Here is a 25,096-nt window from a genome sequence, read left to right as displayed (position 1 = left end):
AAATTTGAGTCAAACATGGCAATGTAAAATGAGGGAAAAACATTATTTTATTACATTGTAAACTTACCAATCACATTTGTGAACTGACTTCCCCTTGGAAAGCATTTATTTTGGTTATAAAACCAACCAGATTTTCAGTCGAGTGTATTGCTATGCTGTCTGATTAGTTTATTCTCAACCTCTCAAGACTCAAATGTGAGTCATATGGAAGCCAATAAGGGTATATTTCTGTAAGTGTTTCACACACACAAGGTACCTGAAGCATGTGAAGTACTAGGCCTTTTACAATGCAGGACACAAGAATAAAATAATATTATAGACATATTCAAATATGGGGCTAATTTCTTTTAAAAGTAACATATCCTTCATGACAAGGGAAACCTGAGAAGTCTACTTCTTATTAATTCTTTAGAAAAGAGAGGTCATGTCACAGAACAGAATGACCAAGAACAACTCAGTCATCAGCGCGAGGATTTCTGAAGAGTTGGTGAGAAGATTAAAAAAATAAAACAAAAAATATTTGTATGAAATAACAACTGCCCCCAAAGGAGAATCTCAGTATATCATCACTGTCTTTTTTATCTCTGTTTAAACTAGTCATGTGATGCAGACTTGTACAGTAAGATTTAAGCACTGGATGGCTCAGATTGTTGGTCATGGGATATGGAACTGGTCAACTGTAGATCACCCACCTCTCTTAGGTAGTTTGAGTCAGAGCAGGGGTTTACTGAAGCACTTAATCAGTTTCTGCAGGGGCATAACACTGGCATTTTAAATACCTATTCACACAGCTGTTGTGCAAAAGCCAACACATTCATATTACAGAATCGGGGTCTGAGTCCTCTATTCATGTTATGCAAACTTATCAGATCCAGAGGGGGAAAAAAGACAATTTTTTTTTCTATTTTTGGGCCTCTCTAGTTCATAGCCAAATAAAACAATGACAGGAATTCCAATCCAGCCCCACTCTGAAACTCTGCAAAGCAGCTTTTACATTTTAAAAACTGCATTCAAAGAAGAACGATTCATTTGTAAACTAATCACATATGCCACACATGTGGTGGGTGTAGGTCATTTCATTTGAATTAGAAAGCAAATGTCTCTATACTCGAGAGGTCACTGGCTGTTGTAAGTTAAATTCTTTTCACTGTTAGGCATAATTAAAATACTCTAGCAGTGGTTTCAGTAATTTAAACATTGCAGTATTGTTGTAATATTTTTCTAGGCTTCAAGAGTTCACAATTGTTTGGTCCAATCAAACCTGGGAACACTGGAGAAGTTATCACCCATCAAGGTAATTACTTTCAAGTTGAAATAATTACTCCATCAATGTTAATGGTCTTTCAACTTCAATAAAGCACTCACCTGCCGATAATCACTGCTAACCTCTTGCTCTCATGCAATTCCCTCTCTATTTAGTGGGTTATATTACAGCCGTTAGAGTGGTCACTTGTCCTGAACAGCTGCTGAATTTCACTTTGATCGGCTGTGAACCATAAAAAAATTAGTCATCTGTGTATGATTTCCCCCTAACCCATAAACCCTTGCAGAGCTAAGGATATGATCTCTTGGCTGTAACAGGGCACTTTTGGGGCAGCCATCTTGATTCTAGTGGTGGATTCTTCCCACTTGTTAACAACAGGACAGCAGTTCAATTAACTTTTGCCCTCCAATGCCATTTACAGCTTTTGGTCTCTGCTAAGTGGCACATATTCTGAATTTATGGCATGTGTCAGTTATCACAGAGAGTATTTCATTCCATCTTGTTTCCTTACAACATGCCATGGGTTTCCTAGGCACTTGAATAGATTTCATAATAACTTAATAGATGTGTAGGAAAAAGTCTTACTGATATTGTTCTATGTTTTTTTTTCCATCCTCAAATTTACAGTGTGTTTTTACGGTATTATACGAAAGTTGCCACCAAACAAAATAATTCCTTAATGACAATTTACTATACATTGGCATATGAGATACTGCAGTATTTCTATATACCCAGAAGTAGAAAAAATTGTAGTATGTCAGATTTACTGCTGGCAACTGCTTCATCACTCTATTTATGGAAGAAAAAATAAAGTCCCATACAGTATGATAAAACTTTTGTATATATTATATTAATATGAATATGATCATTGCTACTATTTATAATTTGTATTCTGGTAGCACCCTCAATGTGCAAGTTACTAACAACACATACAGGAAGACAAAATCCCCACATGCAAATCTAAAGCCCTCATCCTGCAAAATCCAATGGGATTACTCATGTGGTTGAAGTTAAGCATGTGCTTATGTGTTCGCAGGATCAATGCCTAAGAAACTAAAATCTATCGATCAAATGAAAATTGCTAGTCTTTATATCTTTTATTATATCCTTTCAAATGTACATGGCACCTTTAGTTACTCTTCATTGAGGAGTGACTGGTTTAGCACACACGTGCCTAATCCTGTAATCTGCTGCACATGGGCACACTGCTAGAGCCTAGGCAGAGTCCCACTGAAGTCAGTGGGGATCTGTGCAGAGGTGAGGGACCATACAATCTCCAGTAAAGCAGAGTCTGATGGCTCACACATTCTATATATCCCTGTGCAGAGCACTGTACTCAACTTCTCCCACTTATTTTCTATTCTATCTTTTGCCTCTATTGCATGATTGTCTTGTTTTCTTTTTCAACTTCCGCCTTTACATTTTTTCCTTCTCCCTTCCTCTCACTCTTTCTCCAAAACACACTCTAAGAGCTACCGTTTCTTAGATACTGAACTCCTTATAACTTATCTTCTTGATTTGCCTGGCCTTCCCTGGTCATCTGGTTGTCAAACAGCCAAATATTTAGACTAGCGGTCATAGGAGACGTGGTATATTATATCCGTGAAAGAGGCAGCATTTACTCACACTTACCTCACAGTGGTATTTGACATACAGCAGTTTCAGTAGCTCTGGTATCAGGGTAGCATCCTTTGACTTTTTCATGACAACCATTGTTGGATATCAGTCTACCATGCTGCCACCTTTCAGTCAGCACTAAACACTGTAATTAACTAGCTACGTAGTGTCACAGTTCAAGACAACTGTACCTGTATTTCTGCTCAGTGGTCCAACAAAGCACCCACCCTCAGGTTTCCAGCTCCCCTGCCATTGCCTTTCCGGATGGGGGCCCATGTCTCTCTCCTTTGTGCCCACGGACACCAGCTTGTTTTCTCGCCAGAGATGGATAACAGGTGTAATTGCTACAGATATAAGTTACCACACAGACTTCCTACACTGACCTACTTTGTTTCTTATGGTAACAAGCATTATAGAGAAAACACATTAAAAACAATAAAAGAACCTGCACGCATGCTAATCAGCTTACCAGAATGAACCCCACCCCTAACAAGGGCTCTGGCAGGAGCAGTCTTTCAACTCCCCAGCCAAGGAATTTCATTTGTGGTCACAAGTTCATCACAGCTTCAGCTCAGGACAAGCACCCAGTCTTATGAGACCTCCGTAGGCTCACTCCTTACAACCCTAGCCTAGGGACCAGGGCTGTCCAGACCAGGGGTCCTGCCCATTTGCTGGATCAGGAAGAAGGCCCTGAACTAGTTCAAAATATTCATCCAAAATCCCATACTTTGTCTATTGGTCCCTGGAGAATCTGGTTTGAACTAGTTTATGAAGACTTCTGTGGGGGGTGGTTTCAAAGGGCTGATGACCAGAGGAATCAGATTAGCATCCTCCTCCCTACTAGAGAAGGTACATACAATGCCACAACAACACATACATAATTTTTAATACAATGTACCCCGAAGGTATTAACCCTAATTCAATAAAGTTTAACTTAATTCAATCATGTTTATCTTAATTCCATAAGATTTGTTCAGAATACTACAGAATATTGTCAGTCTGTCACGGATCATCTGAGTGGCACTGCCCTCTACTGGAGAGAATCAGAATTACTTCTCTGTGTGTCATAGGCCCTATGCTGCCAGCAGCAAATGGAGATTCTTTTTTAGTTCAAGTGGTAGAAGTTTGCGATATTAGAACATAGAGATCCGAGTTCTATTCCCATTGGCACCACAAAATTAAAAGTGGTCAGATAACTGTAAAGGCCTATGCCACGGATTTGACACACATTAAACTAAATGTAGCTTAGCAGATCTTTACAGGGAAGTAAATGGCTATGTGTCAGGGAGGTAGAATAAATCTATCAAGTGTTTTGAAAACCCACAAGGAAAATCTCATTTGGATTTGGAAATGGATAGAAAAGAAATAATCAAGACTGAGGAACCTGCAATGATATTATCAACCCTCAAATTTTTATTATGCATCACCATTTCCAATAAAGCCTTCAAGTTTATTTTTTGGTTAAGCTTAAAGTGGCTAGGTCATATCCAATAGGCAAGGAGCATGGGTGTGAGTAACAAGAACACATATGGCCATAAGCCTTACAATACAGGCATTTCCTTTTTTGCCCGTGGAATATTCTAATGTGATAAAAAAAGTCTAACAGATTAAATAAAGGAGAGAGCTCATTGCTTGCTCAATACTTTGTCTTGCATTGTAACATGGAAGCTTGTGTGAGAGAATGACTAATGGCGTATCCCATGGGGAGCGCCAATAGAAACGCTTTAGGAGATTAACTGATTTAGCCTCATACCCCTGAAAGCTATATTTTAAAGGGGCAGAAGTTTAATAATTGGAATGCTAGTTCCTTCAATAAAATTACATTTTAATTAAAGCGTCTCATTCACAAAAGCTACAGTTAAGGGTGTATCAGCAAGTTCATGATAAAATTCTATTTCCAAGGAGTTATAACTTTGAAACTTAGGCCACGTCTATACTTACCCGCCGGGTCGACGCGGCGAGTTCGACTTCTCGGAGTTCGAACTATCGCGTCTGATCTAGACGCGATAGTTCGAACTCCGGAAGCGCCGCGGTCGACTCCGGTACTCCACCGCGGCAGGAGGAGTTGCCGGAGTCGACCTTGGAGCCGCGGAGTTCGCTTCCGTGGCGTCTGGACGGTAAGTCATTCGAACTAGGGTAGTTCGAATTCAGCTACGTTATTCACGTAGCTGAATTCGCGTACCCTAGTTCGAACCAGGGGCTGTGTGTAGACCAGGGCTTAGTGTCCAGGTTTTCACCTGTAGTGATAATTGACCTGATCTCATGGTATCTTTGATAACAGGACTCAGTGCACTTTATGTCAATATCTTTGATTCCAGGCTCTAGCTGTTACATTATATTCAGAACACAAAAGGCCTGATTCTGGTCTCAGTTACACTGGTGTAAATCAGTGACTGAGTTCAATGCAGTTGCCCCAATATAAAACAAGCATAGAAGAGAGGAGAATTAAATGCCAAGATTTCTTTCCAAAGGGCAGTATAATTTTTTTTAAACAAAGGCAGTAAAATGGATAAATACGCATGATATAGGAAAGTAAAAAAAGGATTTAAGTCACTGTCACCTTAGTATTTGTCAAACAACTTTGCATATGCTGCTAATGTAATTGTGATTCCATTTAGTGTTTGGGGAAAATAAAGCATTTTGGAGCCAGAAAGGTACTGATTCAACAGATAACCGTTAATTTAAAAGGCTTTTAAATGATGTTGTTAAAGAAATATACTGTAATAATATTACTTAAAAGGCCATTTTAGTAGATTTGATTACCCTCAATACAACCATCTTGGATGTTTTCTGTTGTTGTTGGCATGCCTAGAAGACACACTGCAATGCATGACTGGACAAGGGAATTCTGATGCTCAGAAATATGTTGGATGCTGCCTGAACAGGATGTGAAAAGAAGCTTCCGACATTTCTCCATTTTGAAATTCTAAGTATCACATTACACATCATAGCTGGGCTTTTCAAAGAAACATAAGGAAATTAGGTGTTCAAGTCCCACTGAAGTTCAATGGAAGTTAGGCTCCTTTGAAAAGTCCCAGCCTACATTTTTACAACCTAGCATGCTGTACAGTGCAGAAGCAATGGATTGCAAAGGCCAAAAGCATGCATTCCTGCCATTTAACCCAGGACCTCGCTCTCTTTTCACAGTAAGAGGCACGATAAATCTTATCCTTAAGGCTTCTAGGAAAGATATAGTGTGCTTTCGAACCATATACCTATGAGTACCTTAGATCCCTCAGCTAGATTCCACTCATTTATGTCAAGAGGACTTTTCTAAGGAAGTTTACAATAAGACCTTAATACTGAATATTAAATCTCAGCAAGCCACTATGTACAACTTCAGTTATCTGAATATAAATGGAATATTGAATAATTTTAGATTATCAATGTAACTGATAATGGTCTTGGGACATGCCCATGTTTTGGACAAAAGGAAGGTTAGGGTATCTGAGCTATTCAAGTTTGGGTTCCTACGAATCTTAAAATTATACCAACACAATAGATTCTTGGTACATTATAAAAGATTATTTTCAGAAGACTGTCAAATGCAATAGCTGACATTGCATTATATAGTCTAGTGCAGCTCTAGTATCCCTTATAGAAAGATTTGAAGTGAATGGTTAGAGGAGAGGACTAGTCAGTAATCAGAGACAGCATTACCAGCTCTGCCACTGACTCACCTCATGGTCTTGGTCTAATCACGTTAACCCGTGCCTCAGTTTACCCATGATGAAGATAATAGTACCTCCACGGGACTTCATTAATTAATGTTTGTAAAACACTTTTAAGTAGAGGGTAGCATAGAAGTATTATTATTATGTATTTTGTGTGCCTGTAAGAGTTGATTTGCTTCTAATTCAGAAGAGTTATGAGGCAAAGCTTCATAGATTCTGTAAATAAATCACATATGTAGAACTAACAATAATTTTCATGTCATGCTTAAACCAGCATTGATTTCAGATTAATAAAAACATTCAATCCAAATGGGATTGATTTTGTTTAGCTTGTTATGAGCAGCCTCTTAAAACAACAAAAGAATAAAAATTACATTGGATGTTTTTTCTAAAAGGAATTATTGTGGGGAATTATTGTGGGGAAGTATTATACAGGAGGTCAGACTAGATGATCACAATGGTCCCTTCAGGTTTGGAATCTACGAACAGTTACGTAGAAGGTTTAGGACCACATTTGCAAAGTGAGGTACGTACAAGTAGATATGCACACCTATTTATGCAAGAAAAACACTACTCTGTGCTCAAAATCATACATTAGCATCTGTATATCAATGACTAGACATCAACATGGGTAGATGTTATGCATACACTGGATATATATGAATGTAAATTAGGTGTCCAAAGGCTAATTGTGGGCACCTAATGGAAAAAATGGCCCTATATCAATATTTTAAAATAACACAGGTCAAACCAGAATATAAACTAATTGAACACTGGTTTTAGTATCCAGTTCTTACCGTTACAGTTAGTGCTGTAATAGCTGGGATGCTAAATGTTGGATCACTCCGTTTCTCTTGATAGACCACACGATACTGAGAAATAACCCCATTGGGAGATATAGGTTGGGTCCAGTTCAGCAGCACAGAATATGCACTTGTAGCTTGTGCCCAAGGGGCTTGCATGCCCCAAGGTGGAGCTTCCAAAGTTTGTGTTGAAGACCACAGACTATCCACTGACCCCCTGGAATTTTGAGCTCTGACACGGTATTCATAGATAGTGAATGGCTGCAGTGCATCAGAAGCATCAATAAATTCCAAGGCTCCTTCAGACCAAATGAATAAAAGCAGCTCCTCTTGAGTGTTTACAGGACGTCTGAAATACAAATAAAACCAGTCCATTTAAAGCTTACAGTGACTTAAACACAGTCAGATGATATTGAAGTACAAGTCCTAAATTCAGTCTATACTTGAGAATAATACAGATCTTATCTCTATTCGTTGTATAGGCAAGGAACTGCCCTCCTTATTTTGCCTTATAAGTCATCAGCCTATGTGAGGTATTGACTATTGAAAAAACTGTCAAGGAAAAAGGTAAATAACTAATTTCTCTTTGCCATTAAGTGGGAGAAAACTGTGCAAACTCAATCAATACCACTGTAATAGCACTGCAATAGCACTTTGTCCTCTTTTATAGAACACTCCAGGCCCAGGGCTTCAAAGATCAGTGCCTAAACTAAGGCCATAGTGTCCTAAATCCATATTTAGTCACCTAAACAAGTTATCTAATTTTCAAGTGTTGCAGATTCTCAATATTTTTGAAAATCAGGACACTTATTTAGGTACTTAAATCAGGACTTCATTCAATTTTGAAAACTTTGACCCACTTTAGTATTGAAAGCAATTAGTTGCCTAGAACAGGGGTTCTCAAGCTTTTTCTTTCTGAAGCTCCCCTAACATGCTACAAAAATTCCACAGCTCACCTGTGCCACAACAACTGTTTTTCTGCATATCCAGTAGATTAAAAGCCAGGGCCAGTGCGATTGCCTGGGACCCCATGCCACAGGGCGCCCAATGAAGCTAAGTTGCTCAAGCTTTGGCTTTCTGCCCTGGGCCCTAGCGAGTCTAACACAGACCCTGCTCAGGGGTTTATTTTGGCGGACTCCCTGAAACCTGCTTACAGACCCCCCCAGTGGAGAACCACTGGCCTAGAACACAAAGGGACAAACATTCAAACAGTCTTTTAAAACTGTGCCTATACATTTTGCCTGTACTCCAGTTTGCACGTGAAAAAAAATAATCACATTTCTGGATGAAATTAGGGTTCTCAGTCAGACTGAGCACATCCAATTTCCAGATGTAATTGCAAAAGCTCATTAGAAAACATGATCCATAGTGCTTTCCCATAATATAAAAGCGTATCTTTTTCAAAGAGATTTTCTACTTAAAATATTTTGAGGCACTTTCACATGTCAGCAAATGAAGACTCATCACTGTCCACACATATGCACGTAATATGTCCATTCCAGTTAGGGGTAGCTCTGCTATTGGCAAATCCTGAGATTCTGCTAAGCTTCAGTGGAGGTTACAGGTGATCAGCTTCTCTTTTACAATTTGGCCCCACTAGGATTTAATTTAGAGTTGATGGATAAAGGCAGGTCATAAGTTTCTAGATGAAGTTGCCAAATCACTTACCTTTACTAGGAATAAAAATGTTTGTCTGGAATAAAACCTGGTGGTTGAAGACGATGATAAATGAAAAACAGTGAAAACTGTGCTGCACCTCACACAGATTTTGGTATTTTCCTTACTTTTAACTGAAACCTTTGCCTTCACAATAAATAAAACCATTTTATCCCTGCATGCTAACAAACAAAAAATCAAATTACATTATCTGTCACTTGTATCACAAATACGGCAAATTCACAGGCATGGAATTGGTGTGTCTGGCTACCAGGTGTCATCACTACTTCACATGCACATTGGCTGAAGAACATTTTTTTGGCAAGATAAAAATCTGAATTTCAGTAATACTGTCAGTTTTTATTTTGTTAGTCCAACTTTAGTCACTATTTTTAAGGATATAAAAAAATAAACAAAACTATTAAAAAAATACTAGCAATCTCAGGTGCTTGTAATATTAGACTCCCATATATTTTATACAAATATAAACAAGAATGCACATAGTTGTGCATGTGCACTTATATTCATAAGTACACACAGAGCTGTGTCTGCCCATAGACATGTACACAAACACGCCGCTCCCATATTTCTCCAAGTTGCAAGAAATGGGAGAATTTCCAGCAAACTCTGGGATGTACTAACCCCAGGATATTGTAAAGTTTAAAGGGTGGGAGCAAGAGAAAAGCAAAGAGATTTTCTGGGTCTCACTCCGCCAGACTGGGGGAGTGACCAACCACAAAACATGTTGATACTGAAGATCTGGTGATGACATTTGGTGAAGGGGAGGAAGGACAGGCTCTCTAGCTGCCCCTAAAATAAGAAGTGGGAGCCTTTGATGAGGTGGAAGAGAGTGATGAGTGGACCTACACATTGACCCCTAAACCATACTGCATCGAGTGTCCTGCAGCATAGCACCATGAGTTTGATTTTTCATACTTTACTCCATGTCAGATTAAAAACACATGCAGAATTATCATTCAGATGTCATTTACTGTGCTCATCAATGTGAAGCGCACCCTTACAAAAGATGGATGCATACTTTACCTTTCTCCTCTCTCTGCTGTTTACTCACCCCGCTCCACATAGTAAGATGTATTTCCTTCTTGCAATGCTTAGGTACCTTCATGATAGGTAACTTAGAAATACCTCAGATAGGTCAGAAGACAAAGAACCTGTCCATAGGTTTTTAAAATCAAGTGTAGCAGATAATTGTATCAAGACAAGGTGGGTGTATATTTGCAAACACACCCCACAAAACCAATGATAAACTTGAGATACGTCGATGATATTTTCATCCTCTGGACAGATGACCTAAACTCCCTCACAGATTCACAGATTTCCATCTTAACTTCAACAACCACCACATGTCCGTTAAACTCTCTCCCTACAACTCTCCCACACAAGCATCATCTTCCTGGATAACAAAATCAGCTTCAGCAATGGAAGCCAACAGACACCTATATCCGAAACCCTTGGATCACCACATCTACCTTCATAGATATAGTGATCACCCAAAACACACCAAGAAATCTGTTATCTACAGCCAGGCACTCAGCTACCACAGAATATGCTCTGAGGAGAAAGTCCAGGATATATACTTTAACACACTCAAAACGGCCTTCACCAAACAAGAACACTCCACCAGAGAAGTACATTACATCATGAAACACACCATTCAAATACCTCGAGAGAACTTACTTCAGTACAGAAATAACCTCCTCCCCCACTGAATCCCATCCTGAAAAAAATCTTTCCTGAACTACTTTTTTTGGCCTTAAAACAACCCTCCAACCTCTTCAAGCTCATCATCATCTGTGGCATGTTCCCACAGATCAGGACGCAACAATGAAAAGCAAAACAACAGATGTAAAACTTGCAGACTTATCTCCATTGCTACAATGATCAACGCGCTGCACAATACAACTTTGAAGATCCACGGGTTCTACACAGGCCTATCACAACCTCATCCAGTGCATTAAATGTGCCCCAACAGCAGCTATGTGGGTAAAACCAGACAATCACTACACTCTTGAATGAACTCACACAGGAAAATGATAAAAGACAAAAACATCACATCACCTGTGGGTGAGCACATTTCACAAAGTGATCACTCTATACATGTGCTCATCCTCATAGGAAACCTGTGCAACACTTGCAAAAGTTGAGCCTGGGAGCTTAAATTCGTAACGCTGCTAGACACTGATAATCATAGACTGAAGAGAGACACCGGATTTACGGATCATTACAACATCTGTAACCCACTAAACCCCACTCCAGCTGCTCCCCCTCTCTTCCTCCCTATGATTGGAGGGGTGTTAATGGGCCACTTCATCTTGAATGGTCCCTTGAAATATGCATAAACTGCTCATGCTAAACAATCTGCTCCATCTTGTATTTAGTTGTGTCCCTCTGAGTTAGTTTCTCTGCAGAAGAGCTCTGCGTAAGCTCAAAAGCTTGTCTCACCATCAGAAGTTGGTCCAATAAAAGATATTCTTCTTCGAGTGATTGCTCCTATGCATTCCAGTCAAGTGTGCGCGCCGCGCGTGCACGGCATCTCGGAACTTTTTTACCCTAGCAACTCCGGCGGGCCGGCTGGGTGCCCCCTGGAGTGGCGCCGCTATGGCGCTGAATATATACCCCAGTCGGCCCGTCCGCTCCTCAGTTCCTTCTTACTGCCTGTGACGGCCAGTTGGAACTGTGGAGTGCTCTCTGTCCTCCACAACCCTAGCTCTCGCTTCTTGTTTGTACATAGTTTAGTGATTAGTTTTTACAGTTTGTTAGTTAGATAGTTAGTGTTAGATAAGGTAAAAGGGGGGGTTTTCCCCCTTTGCCTCCCCCGGTGCGGGCTCATGCCCAAGGCACCGGGCTTTAAGCCCTGCGCAGCGTGCCAGAGGCCTATGCCTGTCGGAGACCCGCACGACGCCTGCCTCCGTTGCCTGGGCGAAGGACATAGAACACATAAGTGTTCGCTCTGTTCCACCTTCAAACCGCGAACTCGAAAAGAGCGGGATATCCGCTTAAAGCAGCTCCTGATGGAAGCGTCGCTCCAGCCCCCAGCACCGTCCGCGCCGGCACCGCGAGCTTCCTCGGTGCAGAGCGCACCGGCGGCACCGAGCCGCACAGGCTCCGCGGCACCACAGCCTCAGAAAGCGGCTACGAAGTCCCGGCACCGCTCGCTTTCGCCTTCAAAGAGACATAAGCTGGCGAAGGCGCTTGCTAAGGCCCGCGCTGAGGACTCGGCGAAAACGATTGCGCCACCTGCGGCCCCCGCGGTGGCCGTGCACAAGTCGTGCACCGGGCCTTTGACTCCGGCGCCGCAAGGCCCGTCGAGTCCAGCGCCGCCACGCTCCCCGGTACCGTCCGTGGTTGAGCCCCGGCTGCCTTCGACGCTGGAGACATTCTCTGAGGCGCGTGAGCTGATTCAGCTCATAGAAGCACCGAGCCTCCGGCCCCCGGCACCGCCGGTGCGGGCTGTCGTGTCGGCGGGAAAGCCGGCCAGAATGACCCGGCCGCCCTCTCTGGACAGGCGACATGGACGGCACACCCGGTCCCGGTCACGTTCCCGGTCCCATGGCAGATCTCCGTCCCGTCGCTCGCGATCTCGGCACCGCTCGCCATCGCGGTACCGATCGCCGTTGAAGCGTCGGTCGCAGTCCCGGTACCGCTCGTCATCGCGGTACCGGTCGTACTCCCGGCATCGCACGAGGTCCAGGTCGCCATCACGTCGGCACTGGCGGAGGTCTCAGTCCCGACACCGTTCCCGGCACCGCAGGTCTCAGTCCAGGACGAGCTCCCGGCACCGGTCGAGCTCCCGGCACCGGTCGAGCTCCCGGCACCGTGACGGACGTCGCTCCCGGTCGCCATCCCAGTACCGAGCGGAACAGCATCGCTCTTCGCTGACATCCGGGCACGGACTGCCTTATTCGGCTGCGCACTCCGCCAGCGCTTCGGCACCTCCATGGCTGTCCCGCCCCGCGTCGGTCGCTTCCGGGACGGAGGGCTACGGACACCTGCCGCCCACCCCACAGGGCCATCCTCAAGGGGCACAGCCGTGGGGCTTCTGGGTTCCCTGGGCCCAGTATGAGGCTCAGAGGGTGCCCTTCCCCCCGAGAGCCCACGCGTCCGAACGCAGGGTACCAGAGGCGACACTCAGCCGACCGGCCCCTTCGCCACCAGGCGCGGGTTCCATACCGCCTGAACCCCAGGGGCACGCACAGCCCGACCCTCCTGACGAGCAGGCAGCGGATCCTTCGTCGGAAGTGGTCATCCAGGGCTTATCCTCCTCGTCCTCACCCGACGAGGCGGTGGCCGGGGCGTCGACCAAGGAGCCTCCGCCCATAGACTTGAAGGCGCACCAGGACCTACTTCGCCGTGTGGCGGCGGCTATGGCTCTACCGATAGCGGAGGTCCAGGAGGACGAGGACCCCATCACGAATGTAGTTGGGGCAGAGGTTCCAGTGCGCGTCGCACTGCCATTCGTGCGCACAATTCAAAAGAATGCCACCACACTATGGCAGACGCCTGCGTCCATCCCTCCTACGGCCCGTGGGGTTGAACGCAAATACTCTGTCCCTCCCACGGGCTATGAGTATCTATATGCTCACCTGACCCCGGACTCGTTGGTCGTCCAATCGGTCAATGATAGAGAGAGGCACGGCCAGCCTGCCCCTGCACCCAAATCTAAGGACGCGCGGCGTATAGACCTACTAGGCTGTAAGGTCTATTCCGCTGGCGGTCTGCAGATGCGGATCGCCAATCAGATGGTCCTCCTCGCCAGGTACGTCTTCGACATTATGGCGTCCCTGGCGAAATTTACGGAGCTCCTGCCAACAGCCTCCCGACAAGAGTTCGCGGCGATGTTGGACGAGGGAAGGAGAGCATTTAGGTCCTCCATCACGGCCGCCCTCGACGCTGCGGACTCCGGAGCTCGGACCTTGGCCTCCGGCGTGACGATGCGGCGCATCGCCTGGCTGCAATCTTCCACTCTGCCGCCGGAGGTCCAATACACACTGCAGGACCTGCCTTTTGACACACAGGGTCTTTTTTCCGAGAAGACGGATTCTCGGATCCAGACCATGAAGGACGGCCGTATTGCAATCCGCACTCTCGGGATGCACACGCCGGCGACGCAGCGCAGGTCCTTCCGGCAGCAGCCCTCCCGGCCCTTCTATCAGCAGCGATATCGGCCATACAATAGCCGGCGACTGGCCCAAAATCGCCGTCGTCCTTCAGGCAACCGCCATAACCAGGGCCAGGCCTCGTCCAAGGCCCCTCAGGGGGCCAAGCAGGCCTTTTGATGGGACGCTCGAGGACGGCCCATCACTCTCCCTACCGGATCCTTCCCCGTTATTTTACAACCGCCTTTCCCATTTCTTTTCGGCATGGTCCCAAGTAACATCAGACAACTGGGTGCTTCAAACGGTCCAGTCGGGATACCGCCTGCAATTTGTTTCGCCCCCACCTTCCCACCCACCCTCCCTGTCCCTCTTCAGGGACCCCTCTCACGAGCAAGTCCTCTTACAAGAGGTTCAGACTCTGTTGAGCGTGGGTGCCATAGAAGCAGTGCCTCAAGACAGGCGGGGCAGGGGATTCTATTCCCGTTATTTTCTCATCCCCAAAGCGAAAGGGGGGCTACGTCCTATCCTGGACCTTCGCGAGCTGAACAAGTACCTGCTCAAGCCCAAGTTTCGCATGGTCACCTTGGGGACCATCATTCCCTCTCTGGATCCGGGAGATTGGTTTGCCGCCCTCGACATGAAGGACGCCTACTTCCATGTCGCAATCTATCCTCCCCATCGTCGTTACCTCCGGTTTGTGGTCAACAACACCCACTACCAGTTCGCCATGTTGCCGTTCGGACTCTCCACCGCCCCGAGGGTATTTACCAAATGCATGGCGGTAGTGGCCGCAGCCCTCCGACGTCGTCAGATACACGTCTACCCGTATCTCGACGACTGGCTGGTTCGAGGTCAGTCCCGACAACTCGTGATGGACCAGATGACAGAAATCCTGTCTCTCTTTCAGCGACTCGGTCTTCTCATCAACGCCGAGAAGTCCACTTTGATTCCGACACAGCGGCTGGACCTTCATCGGAGCGGTTCTCGACTCCACAGTGGCCAGAGCCTGTCTCCCTTGCGCTCGGCACCAGACGATGGTCTCCATCATCCGGGACCTTGTCGCCTTCCCTACCACGACGGTGCGCTTGTGCCTCCGCCTCCTGGGCCACATGGCTTCGTGCATGTATGTCACCAAGTATGCGCGGCTCCGCCTTCGTCCGTTCCAGTCCTGGCTCGCGTCGGTGTATCGGCCGCATCGAGACCCCATCGACATGGTGGTCACGGTCACCAGGACGACCCTCGAGTCCCTCCGCTGGTGGCTCGACCCAGAGGTCGTGTGTGCGGGAGTCCCGTTCCATCATCCTCGCCCATCCGCCACTCTGACTACGGATGCCTCAGCGCTCGGTTGGGGAGCTCACCTGGGCGATCTTCATACCCAAGGTCTGTGGTCGGCCCAGGAGCTCGCCCTGCACATCAATGTCCGCGAGCTGCGAGCGATCCGTCTGGCCCGTCGCACCTTCTGCACCCGCCTGCAAGTCCGCTGTGTAACAGTGTTCACGGACAATATAACAGCAATGTTCTACGTGAACAAGCAGGGCGGAGGCCGATCCTCCCTCCTCTGCAAGGAGGCGATGCTCCTGTGGGACTTCTGCGTGACCCATTCCATTCACCTGGAAGCGTCCTTTCTTCCGGGAGTGCAGAACACGTTGGCCGACCATCTCAGCAGGTCGTTCCTCTCCCACGAGTGGTCCCTCCGTCCAGATGTCGTCCACACAATCTTCCGGAGGTGGGGATTTCCTCAAGTAGACCTATTCGCCTCCAGGGAGAACAGGAAATGCCACCTGTTTTGCTCATACCAGGGTCGCTCGCCAGGCTCCCTGTCGGACGCCTTCCTTTACCCCTGGACGGATCGCCTCCTCTACGCCTTCCCTCCGTTCCCGCTTGTGCACCGAGTGCTCCTGAAGCTTCGGAGGGACAGAGCCCACGTCATACTTGTAGAGCCGGCCTGGCCGAGGCAGCACTGGTACACCCTGCTCCTCGAGCTCTCCGTTCGGGAACCCATCCCCCTTCCGTTGTGGCCGGACCTCATCACCCAGGACTTCGGCAGACTCCGCCATCCGAACCTGCAGTCCCTCCATCTTACAGCTTGGTACCTGAGTGGTTGACCCACGCGGAGAGGGGCTGTTCTGCAGCAGTTCAGCAGGTCCTGCTTGAGAGCAGGAAGCCTTCCACTCGCTCCACTTACCTAGCGAAATGGAAGAGATTCGCACTCTGGTGTGATCAACGAGGTCTCAATCCGTTCGTAGTCCCAGTCCCTACCATCCTGGACTACCTCTGGTACCTTAAGGAGCAAGGTCTTGCGGTCTCCTCCTTGAGAGTTCACCTGGCGGCAGTGTCCGCCTTTCGTCCATCCATGGAAGGTCGGTCCATCTTCTCGAACCAGATGGTTTCCCGCTTCCTCAAAGGCCTGGACCGCTTGTGCCCGCCGGTGCGGCGTCCTACCCCGACCTGGGATTTGAACCTGGTGCTGACCAAGCTCATGGGTCCTCCTTTCGAGCCCTTAGCCACTTGTTCCCTGCTCTACCTCTCCTGGAAGACGGCCTTCCTTGTCGCCATTACATCAGCCAGACGAGTTTCTGAGCTCCGCGCTCTGACGGTTAGCCCGCCATACACCGTCTTCCATGGGGACAAGGTGCAGCTTCGCCCTCATCCGGCCTTCCTGCCGAAGGTAGTGTCAGCTTTCCATCTCAACCAGGAGATCTTCCTCCCGGTGTTCTTCCCGAAGCCGCATACCTCGCCTCGGGAGCAACAGCTGCATACCCTCGACGTCCGCAGGGCGCTCGCTTTCTACATCGAGCGGACTAAGCCCTTCCGGCGTTCGCCCCAGCTGTTCGTAGCGGTTGCTGACCGCATGAAAGGCGAGCCGATATCCTCCCAGCGGATTTCCTCCTGGGTCACTGCGTGTATCCGGACCTGCTACGAGCTTGCTCGCGTACCGCCATGCCGCCTCACCGCCCACTCGACGAGGGCGCACGCCTCGTCGGCTGCCTTCCTGGCACACGTTCCGATCCAGGACATCTGTCGAGCGGCCACCTGGTCTTCGGTCCACACCTTCGCCTCCCACTACGCGTTGGTGCAACAGTCTCGAGACGACGCAGCCTTCGGCTCCGCGGTATTACACTCCACCACGTCTCACTCCGACCCCACCGCCTAGGTAAGGCTTGGGAATCACCTGACTGGAATGCATAGGAGCAATCACTCGAAGAAGAAAAGACGGTTACTCACCGTAGTAACTGTTGTTCTTCGAGATGTGTTGCTCCTATCCATTCCAGACCCGCCCTCCTTCCCCACTGTCGGAGTAGCCGGCAAGAAGGAACTGAGGAGCGGACGGGCCGGCTGGGGTATATATTCAGCGCCATAGCGGCGCCACTCCAGGGGGCGCCCAGCCGGCCCGCCGGAGTTGCTAGGGTAAAAAAGTTCCGAGATGCCGTGCACGTGCGGCGCGCACACGTGACTGGAATGGATAGGAGCAACACATCTCGAAGAACAACAGTTACTACGGTGAGTAACCGTCTTTTATCTCACCCACCTTGTCTCGCTAATATCCTTGGACCAACATGACTGCAACAACTCTGTCTGCAAAGTGTCATACACACCTATGCCATCACAAACAATTATAAATAACAATATCTTATAACTGTGCCCTCCTCCCAATGTATTTACAAATATTCCTAAAGAGAAGTAAAAAAGTGGTGTCATTTTAAGTGTAATAAAGTTGTCTTTAATACCTGGTATCTGGGCTTGCTTAGCACAACAATTTAATTAACCGTTAAAGCACTTCCTAGAATTCACAAATTTATGTTTAGTACCATTTTAGAAATTCTGTGAGAAACAGCTACTCCACAGTGAAAGATCAAATATGCCACCAACCGTAAGCTCAGCCGCAAGCAAAGCTGAACATTGTAGCCTGGTTAAGTATTTAGATCTTATTACTACTGAATATTTAATGAATGAAACTTATGGTTAGGTAAATGGTTCCATCTGTGGTGCTAAAACCCAGAATATCTTCATGTATGAATAAACTTTGAACAGAAGTGGTTGAACAGTCTGTAATCATTTCAATCGACTTAAGATTTAAGATTCAACTGCTCATTTAACTGGAAGTGTTTCTTTTGTACAGTGAGCTGCTAGGAAAATAACGTTTCCAGGAGCTGGAAGCTGTCTCAATCTGCACACTCAGATTTGCTGCCTGTGCTCAATTTAAAGATGTTCAGAGAGAGTTATTTTATAAAGGGCAAATCCAGTGCTTAATTTGTTCCAGGGCCTGCCAGGCCTGAGCTCTGGCATCTCTAGGCTTGGCAGTTCATAGCCCTGGCACCTCTGGGCTTGCTGCAGCAGTTATGAAAGTAAATCATTGCTTGAGTCCCAGCATCTCTTTGCTTGACTCTTGGCACCTCTTTCATTATAGCTCAGTGGTTTGAGCATTGGCCTGCTAAACCCATGGTTGTGAGTTCAATCCTTGAGGGGGCCATTTAGGGAACTTGGGTAAAAATCTGGGGATTGGTCCTGCTTTGAGCAGGGGGTTGGACTAGATGACCTCCTGAGGTCCCTGCCAACCCTAATATTCTATGATTACAAATTAAGCACTGGGCAAATCCTCCCTGGCCTCACACCAAGCTCTAGCAGGGGTCAGGAGGATGGGACATCATCCTCCATGCCAGATGACTAAACAGCTACTACTACAACCACAAGACTGTAACAATGACTACAGCACCTGCTCTTCCCCTCCATTACGGGAGATAGTCAGTGAATCTTTGTATTTTTGGATGCACCAGCTCTGCCTCTGGAGCCATGCTCAGAATATGCCTTCAGAGCCACGTCCCATCCTGACCCCAATCCTCATAAAGTCAAAAGAGAACACGGACTAGTGCTGTGTGTGGTCCCTAGGCCCAGGTAGTGAGGGCATTGGAAGCATTGTACAGGCCTGAGGCAAAAAGGCCCTACAAGTTCTTGCAGGGACAATGTGCTTCACAACACACCCTAATTCTATCTTCCAACAGAGTAGCCCTAGTTATAATTCAATCATGACACACCTCCAGAAATTTATATTGTGTTTCTTTTTAAAAAAATATGGACTTTGATGTAGGAAAAATATACAAAAGAAGGACATGAGTTGGACGCACATTAAAACAGTAATTTAGACCATGGTTTATATTAGTTACAGATAAAAATGATAATCATCATGGGCCAAATGCAGCACTCACATAGGTCAATATAGCCATCGATATAGATCTTTATACCACAGTAACATCTAAGTGTCTAGTAAGCTGCACATCAAGTGTAAACAATACAGGGGAGTAGTAAAGTGGTGTAACTAACATTAAACGGGCTCTCAGTGGGTGTGAAAAATAAGGATAACTGACATTCCAAAGGGAAGAATAAGGAAGAGCAAGTCACAGCTGCCATCAGCCCATAGCATTTGCTGTATCTTAATTACTACTGTTACTTTTTCTGTTAAACCCCTTTCGCTCTCCCCTAGACTCATTTTCCACACCTACTGAATGCCAGGCCTGTGCAAGTTACACTATTATCCCACTTATATTTATGTTCTAAATAATGCATGTCATGGGTCTACCCTCACTTGAAACTGGGGGGTTTCAAGGTGAGGACCCGCATGGCACCATGTCCTAGGGTCTCACCCCCACTTTGAGCTTGTGAGTTCAAAGATGGGGACCCGCAGGTATTCTCCCCCCACCCTAACCTTTAGGGTAGGTTTCCTTCTCGCTGCCACCACTCGATTATTTCGGTGAATCGAGACACCCCTCTGTTCCCCCCTCCTCCTTCCAGAGACTTTCCTGGGGAAGCACAGATCAAATCACAGAGGGAGAAAGATTCCTTTCACTTCCCTCTCCCTTCCCTGCTCTCTCTGCTTGGAGACAACCCTTGTCTCCACAGAGTGACGCCTAGCTTCCTTCCCCTGAATCCACAGGTAAGGAACTTAACCAAGTCCTGAACTTAAAAAGAGTTTATTAAGAGAACAAAAAGAAAATACAGAATCTCTATGAGCCCAAGCTGGACACTCATAGGGGATAACCTTATCAATCTCTGGAGAGAATTCCCCCTCCCCGCTTTCTCAGTAAAAGCAATAACAGCAAACAGGAATAAAGCATTTCCTTTAGCAAACACACAATTGCAAATATAGAAATCAAATCATAAGACTAATTCGCCTTTCTAATTAATACTCACTATTAATTAGTAGAAACTACTCCAGGAGAACTTGGAGACATGACTAGTCTCTTTTAGATTCAAAAGAGTACCTGAGACAAACAAAGAAAAAACAGACAAAAGCTTCCCTCCACAGAAATTTGAAAAAATCTTATCTCTGATTGATCCTTCGGTCAGGTGGTCATCAGGTACTGTATGTTAACCCTTTACAGGTAAAAGAGCCCTTAACCCTTAACTATCTGTTTATGACAATGCACTCCTGCTGAATTTAGCTGAGATACTTCCACTGAAGTTGCACCAGCTTGAACCAGATCTGAATTGGACCCCACATATTTCTAATTTTATAGGTAATTTTTTCTATATGATCAGTTCTCAAACTGAGGACCACAGAGCACTTGGTGACTGGTGATCACATGATGCCGGCTCACCTTGTTTCCAGTTACTACATCTCATTAAAAGACAGCTAGATATACATTAAATTACTTCCCTAATATTCCTTTTCCAGGCTAGCAACTGCTGTGGTTGTAACAGAGATGTTATATAATACTGAATGCGAGGGGCAGTGGACTGCGTGATTGTGAATGAAAGGGGAGGTGGTTCATGAGACAGTCTCTATTAAGTTGTGGTCCTTGTTGAAAAAAATGTGACTGCCTCTATTCTATGAGATGTTTACAGCTGTCCCACCAGTCAGAGGTAAAATACAACCAATTACACTCCCCCACCCCAAATGTTTTTGGCAGAATTACAATTATTTTGTAAGCACTTTTATAATTCTATAAGCAAGTAAAACTCCTGCAATTTTAATAGAAACATCTCCACATGATGGTGTCCCAAACATTCAATGTTTTGAGTTAAATGAATTTGTTTTGGTGGAGATACAGCAAGGAAGAGGCAAATGATGAAGAAGAAATTACATGCCATAACCTCCCCCAGAAATACTGCAGTCTTGTTGCTATAACAATATAAGCCTACATGTGGCTACAGAATGACAAAGAACTATATGCTTACATCCCATTTCTGTCCTTACAAATTTCTGATTTTTTTTGCAGCTATCTGAGGAAGATTTGATATTGTTGTTGTCTAAGCACATTTAAACTTCAGCTGAAATAACTGCCAAGTGATTCATGCCTATGTAGGTGAATATAACGATTGTATCTGGAGCCCCAGTGCGCCATTTTCATTTCACTTTAAATAAAAAACAAAATGTATCTATGTCAGTCAGTGCCCTTCTGCTGTACTCAGAGGTATCAAACAGGCTACAATTATGATTGTGAAGTGATTGTGTCACATTGGAGGAAGGTTTATTGCTTTTGAGTCTGCTAGGCAGTAACACATTCTGTTTCATATTACTCTTTATATCATTGTTTGGCTGTGACTAGAATAATCAAATGCCATCAAATGCTGTCAAATTCAATTTACAGTATTTTTCACTGAAGCAGGCTTTCTGCATTATATTTCCTGTTTTCCCTTTCTATGGCTGCCAGGGAACAGAAACCGTAATCATCAGCTTTATTTACAAAACCAACAGAGTGAAGCCACGTCTTGGGCTAAAACAGATTCTTTATTTCCTTTGATAAGGAGTAGAGACTTGATGTGTTTTTCTTATGCAATTAACAGTGAGCATATGAAACAGAGATTAGGCATTTTTAGAGACTCAGTGCTAATATATTTAAGGAAAATGTGAATTTACATTAATTATTCTTACACATTCAAACATCTGCTAAGAGGAATTTGGCTTGCTCTTTTTTGGAAATGCCCTCTCCCCCTACACAACTGCAATACAATGCAAACTTCCAATAGCCAAAGGACCTGGGGGACACCTGAAGCTTTTGAAAAATCCTGGCTTCAGAAAACTTGGAGAGCCAGCTCCACAGGCTTTGAGACAGGAAGTTCTGAGATGAATCTGGAACTCAGACTTCAAAGTCTGCTGTGCGAGCTTCCCTGATACATGAGCATGCCAGTTGGTTTGCTAAGAGCAGGCAGGCTCTAGTGCAGAGGTTATGCTCTACATCCCCAAACCACCACATTACATTAATAAGGATCCCACCAGTTGGTTTCCACAAAGCTGACTGCAGAGTACAGACTCCTGCAGAGCCAAATTTCCAAGATACAGCTAACTATGTAGAAAAGGCTGCATGCTGGGCTCAGGAGATCCAAAGCACCACGAGGACATGCCAGTCAGTCTTATGGGAGCCAGCAGACTATGGAGCAGAGGTTTGACAGGGAGGCATAGGTTAACACTAGGAGACATACATCAGCGTAATTTAACTGGAAGAGCACTGTAATACTACCCCAATGTAATTATTTCTGGCAAATAACATATGTGATCTCGAAAACACCCTGATTCAGTTTAAATGCTTAAACAGAGGGCCCACCCACCACTAGTCCTGCCCAGTATGACCCTATGCCTATCAGTGTAACTAACACCTCACCTATTACGATGTCAGCATTTAAGCAGCCATACAGTATATGTTAATTTACGTTTGAGTACTTTCCGTGTCCTCTCTGTGTCTTTGACTACCTGTCTCCAATTTCTGGCTTCATGCATCCGATGAAGTGGGCTGTAGCCCACGAAAGCTTATACTTTTGTTAGTCTCTAAGGTGCCACACGTACTCCTGTTCTTTTTAGTTTTAACTCAGTAACCCAATTACATCATCATTACTTTGGTTCAGATGCACTCTACCTCCTACCCAAGTCAAAACTGGCTCTTTTTCAACTGCCGTCTTCTACCTAATTGTGGTTAGAAGGCATTTTGCACCCAGTCTACAATTCCTTTCATCTATTTATTCAAATTTTGTCTCTGTCTATTTTTATAAAATGTGGTTCTACCTACTGCATGTCATTTATGGTAGCTCCAACATGGAGCAAGATTACAAACTGTGCTGAAGTTCCTATCAGCAACTTGTCAATCCACTGATGTATATCCTCCTAACGTAACACTCAAAATGCCAGAAACCAGGCAACGCTTCGCTTCATGGCTCAAGCAGCATGCTGTATATTTTTAAACACTATGCTCACATACCTGTATTACTTGGACTACTTAAGTAAATGCTTTATTAAGACTAAATGCAAGGGGATGATATAGAGGTATAAAAATGTCTACCTGTGAATAAAGTAGTTAATTATGATTCCATTTGGTTTCCTAGGTGGTAACCATTTTACTTCTATTACTCCAGATCCAGTTGCCCTAACTATAGGTAGATTCAGTTCCTTAGGAGGTGCTTCAGAAGTCCTTGTGTATGTCCGACTGCCTACTCCACAGCCACCTGGGAAGAAAATCAGAAATTAACTTAAAAGGTCAAAGTTTTCCACAACAAAAAAAAAGTGATCTTTTAATTGTCTAAAGCATGAAAATGTAGGGAACAAAAGTGCTTCATTAATCTGAATATACAGTGGCTATTTTCTGTGGATAAAAGCAGAGGTTTCTAATTTAGACATTTTAGCCATAAGGAAAAGGAGTGTATCATGATGTCAAATAAAGGTAGTAGTAATATGAGCATTCAGTGTGTGAAAAGTGAACCAATTAATTATTCATTTTCCTTTTTAAAGTGTTTAATATGTATTTTTAAATACTGTCTGTGTCACATCATAGGTGCCAAGCTGCCCAGATCCAGTTATCTGAGATTGGCCTTTAGAAGTCCCTTAATGAAGGGCACAATAACAAAAATAGCAATGGAAGAAGCTTGAAGACTTTGGATGGGGATTTTAAAAGTGTTTAGTGTTGACCTGACTTTGCTCCCACTAAAGGCAATAGCAAATGTTCCATATTTCTTTCACAGTTTTCTTTAAGGCTGAGTTTCAGGATCTAGCATGCCTGAAGTCAGTTACTTAAAGTAACAATGAAATAATAGCAAGTTTGTGTGTAGGAAATAAATTGGTGCCTCAAATGAGTGCTTAACCTCATAATTAAGTACTAATTTAAAGCAGTGTAACCCCATTGAGTTCAACAGAGTTACTCCTGGTTTACACCAGCATAAGGGAGAAGAGAACCAAGCCCTGTCTGCCACATGACAAGATTTTCTTTCTCAGATCAGATTGTGAACATTCCCAATAACTTTAAATAAGGCAGTAGAAAGTGAATGTTTTCTATATAATATCTGGGCTTTCCAGCTATCCTTTTGTTATTGTTATTGTTTATTACTCTTTATAAGCCAAATACTGGAGCAACTGACACCACTGGGGCAAGGATTTTCTCCTACTGGGAACAAGATACGGTATTTCAAAAACACTTAAGCTATTCTCATAAAGCATTTGATAAAACAGGATATATTCCCGGAAATACAGGCATCTTAATCTCCATTTAAAATATTCATGATATAATATAGGGAAATGTATAATGCTCCACAGTGCTAGGCTTTATTTTTACTGGGTAAACATTTCACTTCAATTTAGAAATAAGAAATCTATTTTGTTGAACTGAATCTATTTTGCAAATCTGCTCTCTCTGTCGATCATGCAAGTGAAACATCTGAAGCCATCTTACCATTCTGGCAAGCTTGTATCCTTATCTCGTAATGTGTGTATGGGTCCAGGCCATCCACAAGGACAAAACGAGGACGACCTACTGGTCTTACCAATGGTGAGGTAATGCCAACATTTAGTAAGACATTATATTCCAAAGGCATATTGGTGTTGAATATCCCTGTTATAGAATAGAAAATAGTACACAGGATAATTGTTGTTTAATAACAGTGTGGGTCAAATCCTAAGAAGCACTGATTATCTGCAGCTTTGTGTAAAAGCCCCTGTTGTGACTTTGCTTTAAAAACCAAAATTATTTAAATATAAATAAAAATAAA

At 44.8% G+C, this 25,096-nt stretch overlaps 1 protein-coding gene across 1 annotated transcript in view; it reads right to left on the bottom strand.

Moving 5' to 3' along the window:
- USH2A (usherin) overlaps nucleotides 1-25,096 on the bottom strand; it is a 624,012-nt gene that overhangs the window by 70,439 nt on the left and 528,477 nt on the right. Inside the window, exons 60-62 of the mRNA XM_045011456.1 lie at nucleotides 24,781-24,939; nucleotides 23,401-23,563; nucleotides 7,353-7,707 (exon numbers count right to left, since the gene is read on the bottom strand). Coding sequence (XP_044867391.1) covers nucleotides 7,353-7,707; nucleotides 23,401-23,563; nucleotides 24,781-24,939 — 677 coding nt within the window. The remainder of the gene's footprint in view (nucleotides 1-7,352; nucleotides 7,708-23,400; nucleotides 23,564-24,780; nucleotides 24,940-25,096) is intronic.

This window comes from Mauremys mutica, chromosome 3 (genome assembly GCF_020497125.1).
Source record: "Mauremys mutica isolate MM-2020 ecotype Southern chromosome 3, ASM2049712v1, whole genome shotgun sequence".
Classification (NCBI taxonomy): domain Eukaryota; kingdom Metazoa; phylum Chordata; order Testudines; family Geoemydidae; genus Mauremys; species Mauremys mutica.
The sequence above is the reverse complement of the archived record's forward strand: the minus strand, read 5'-3'. Positions and strand labels throughout refer to the sequence as shown.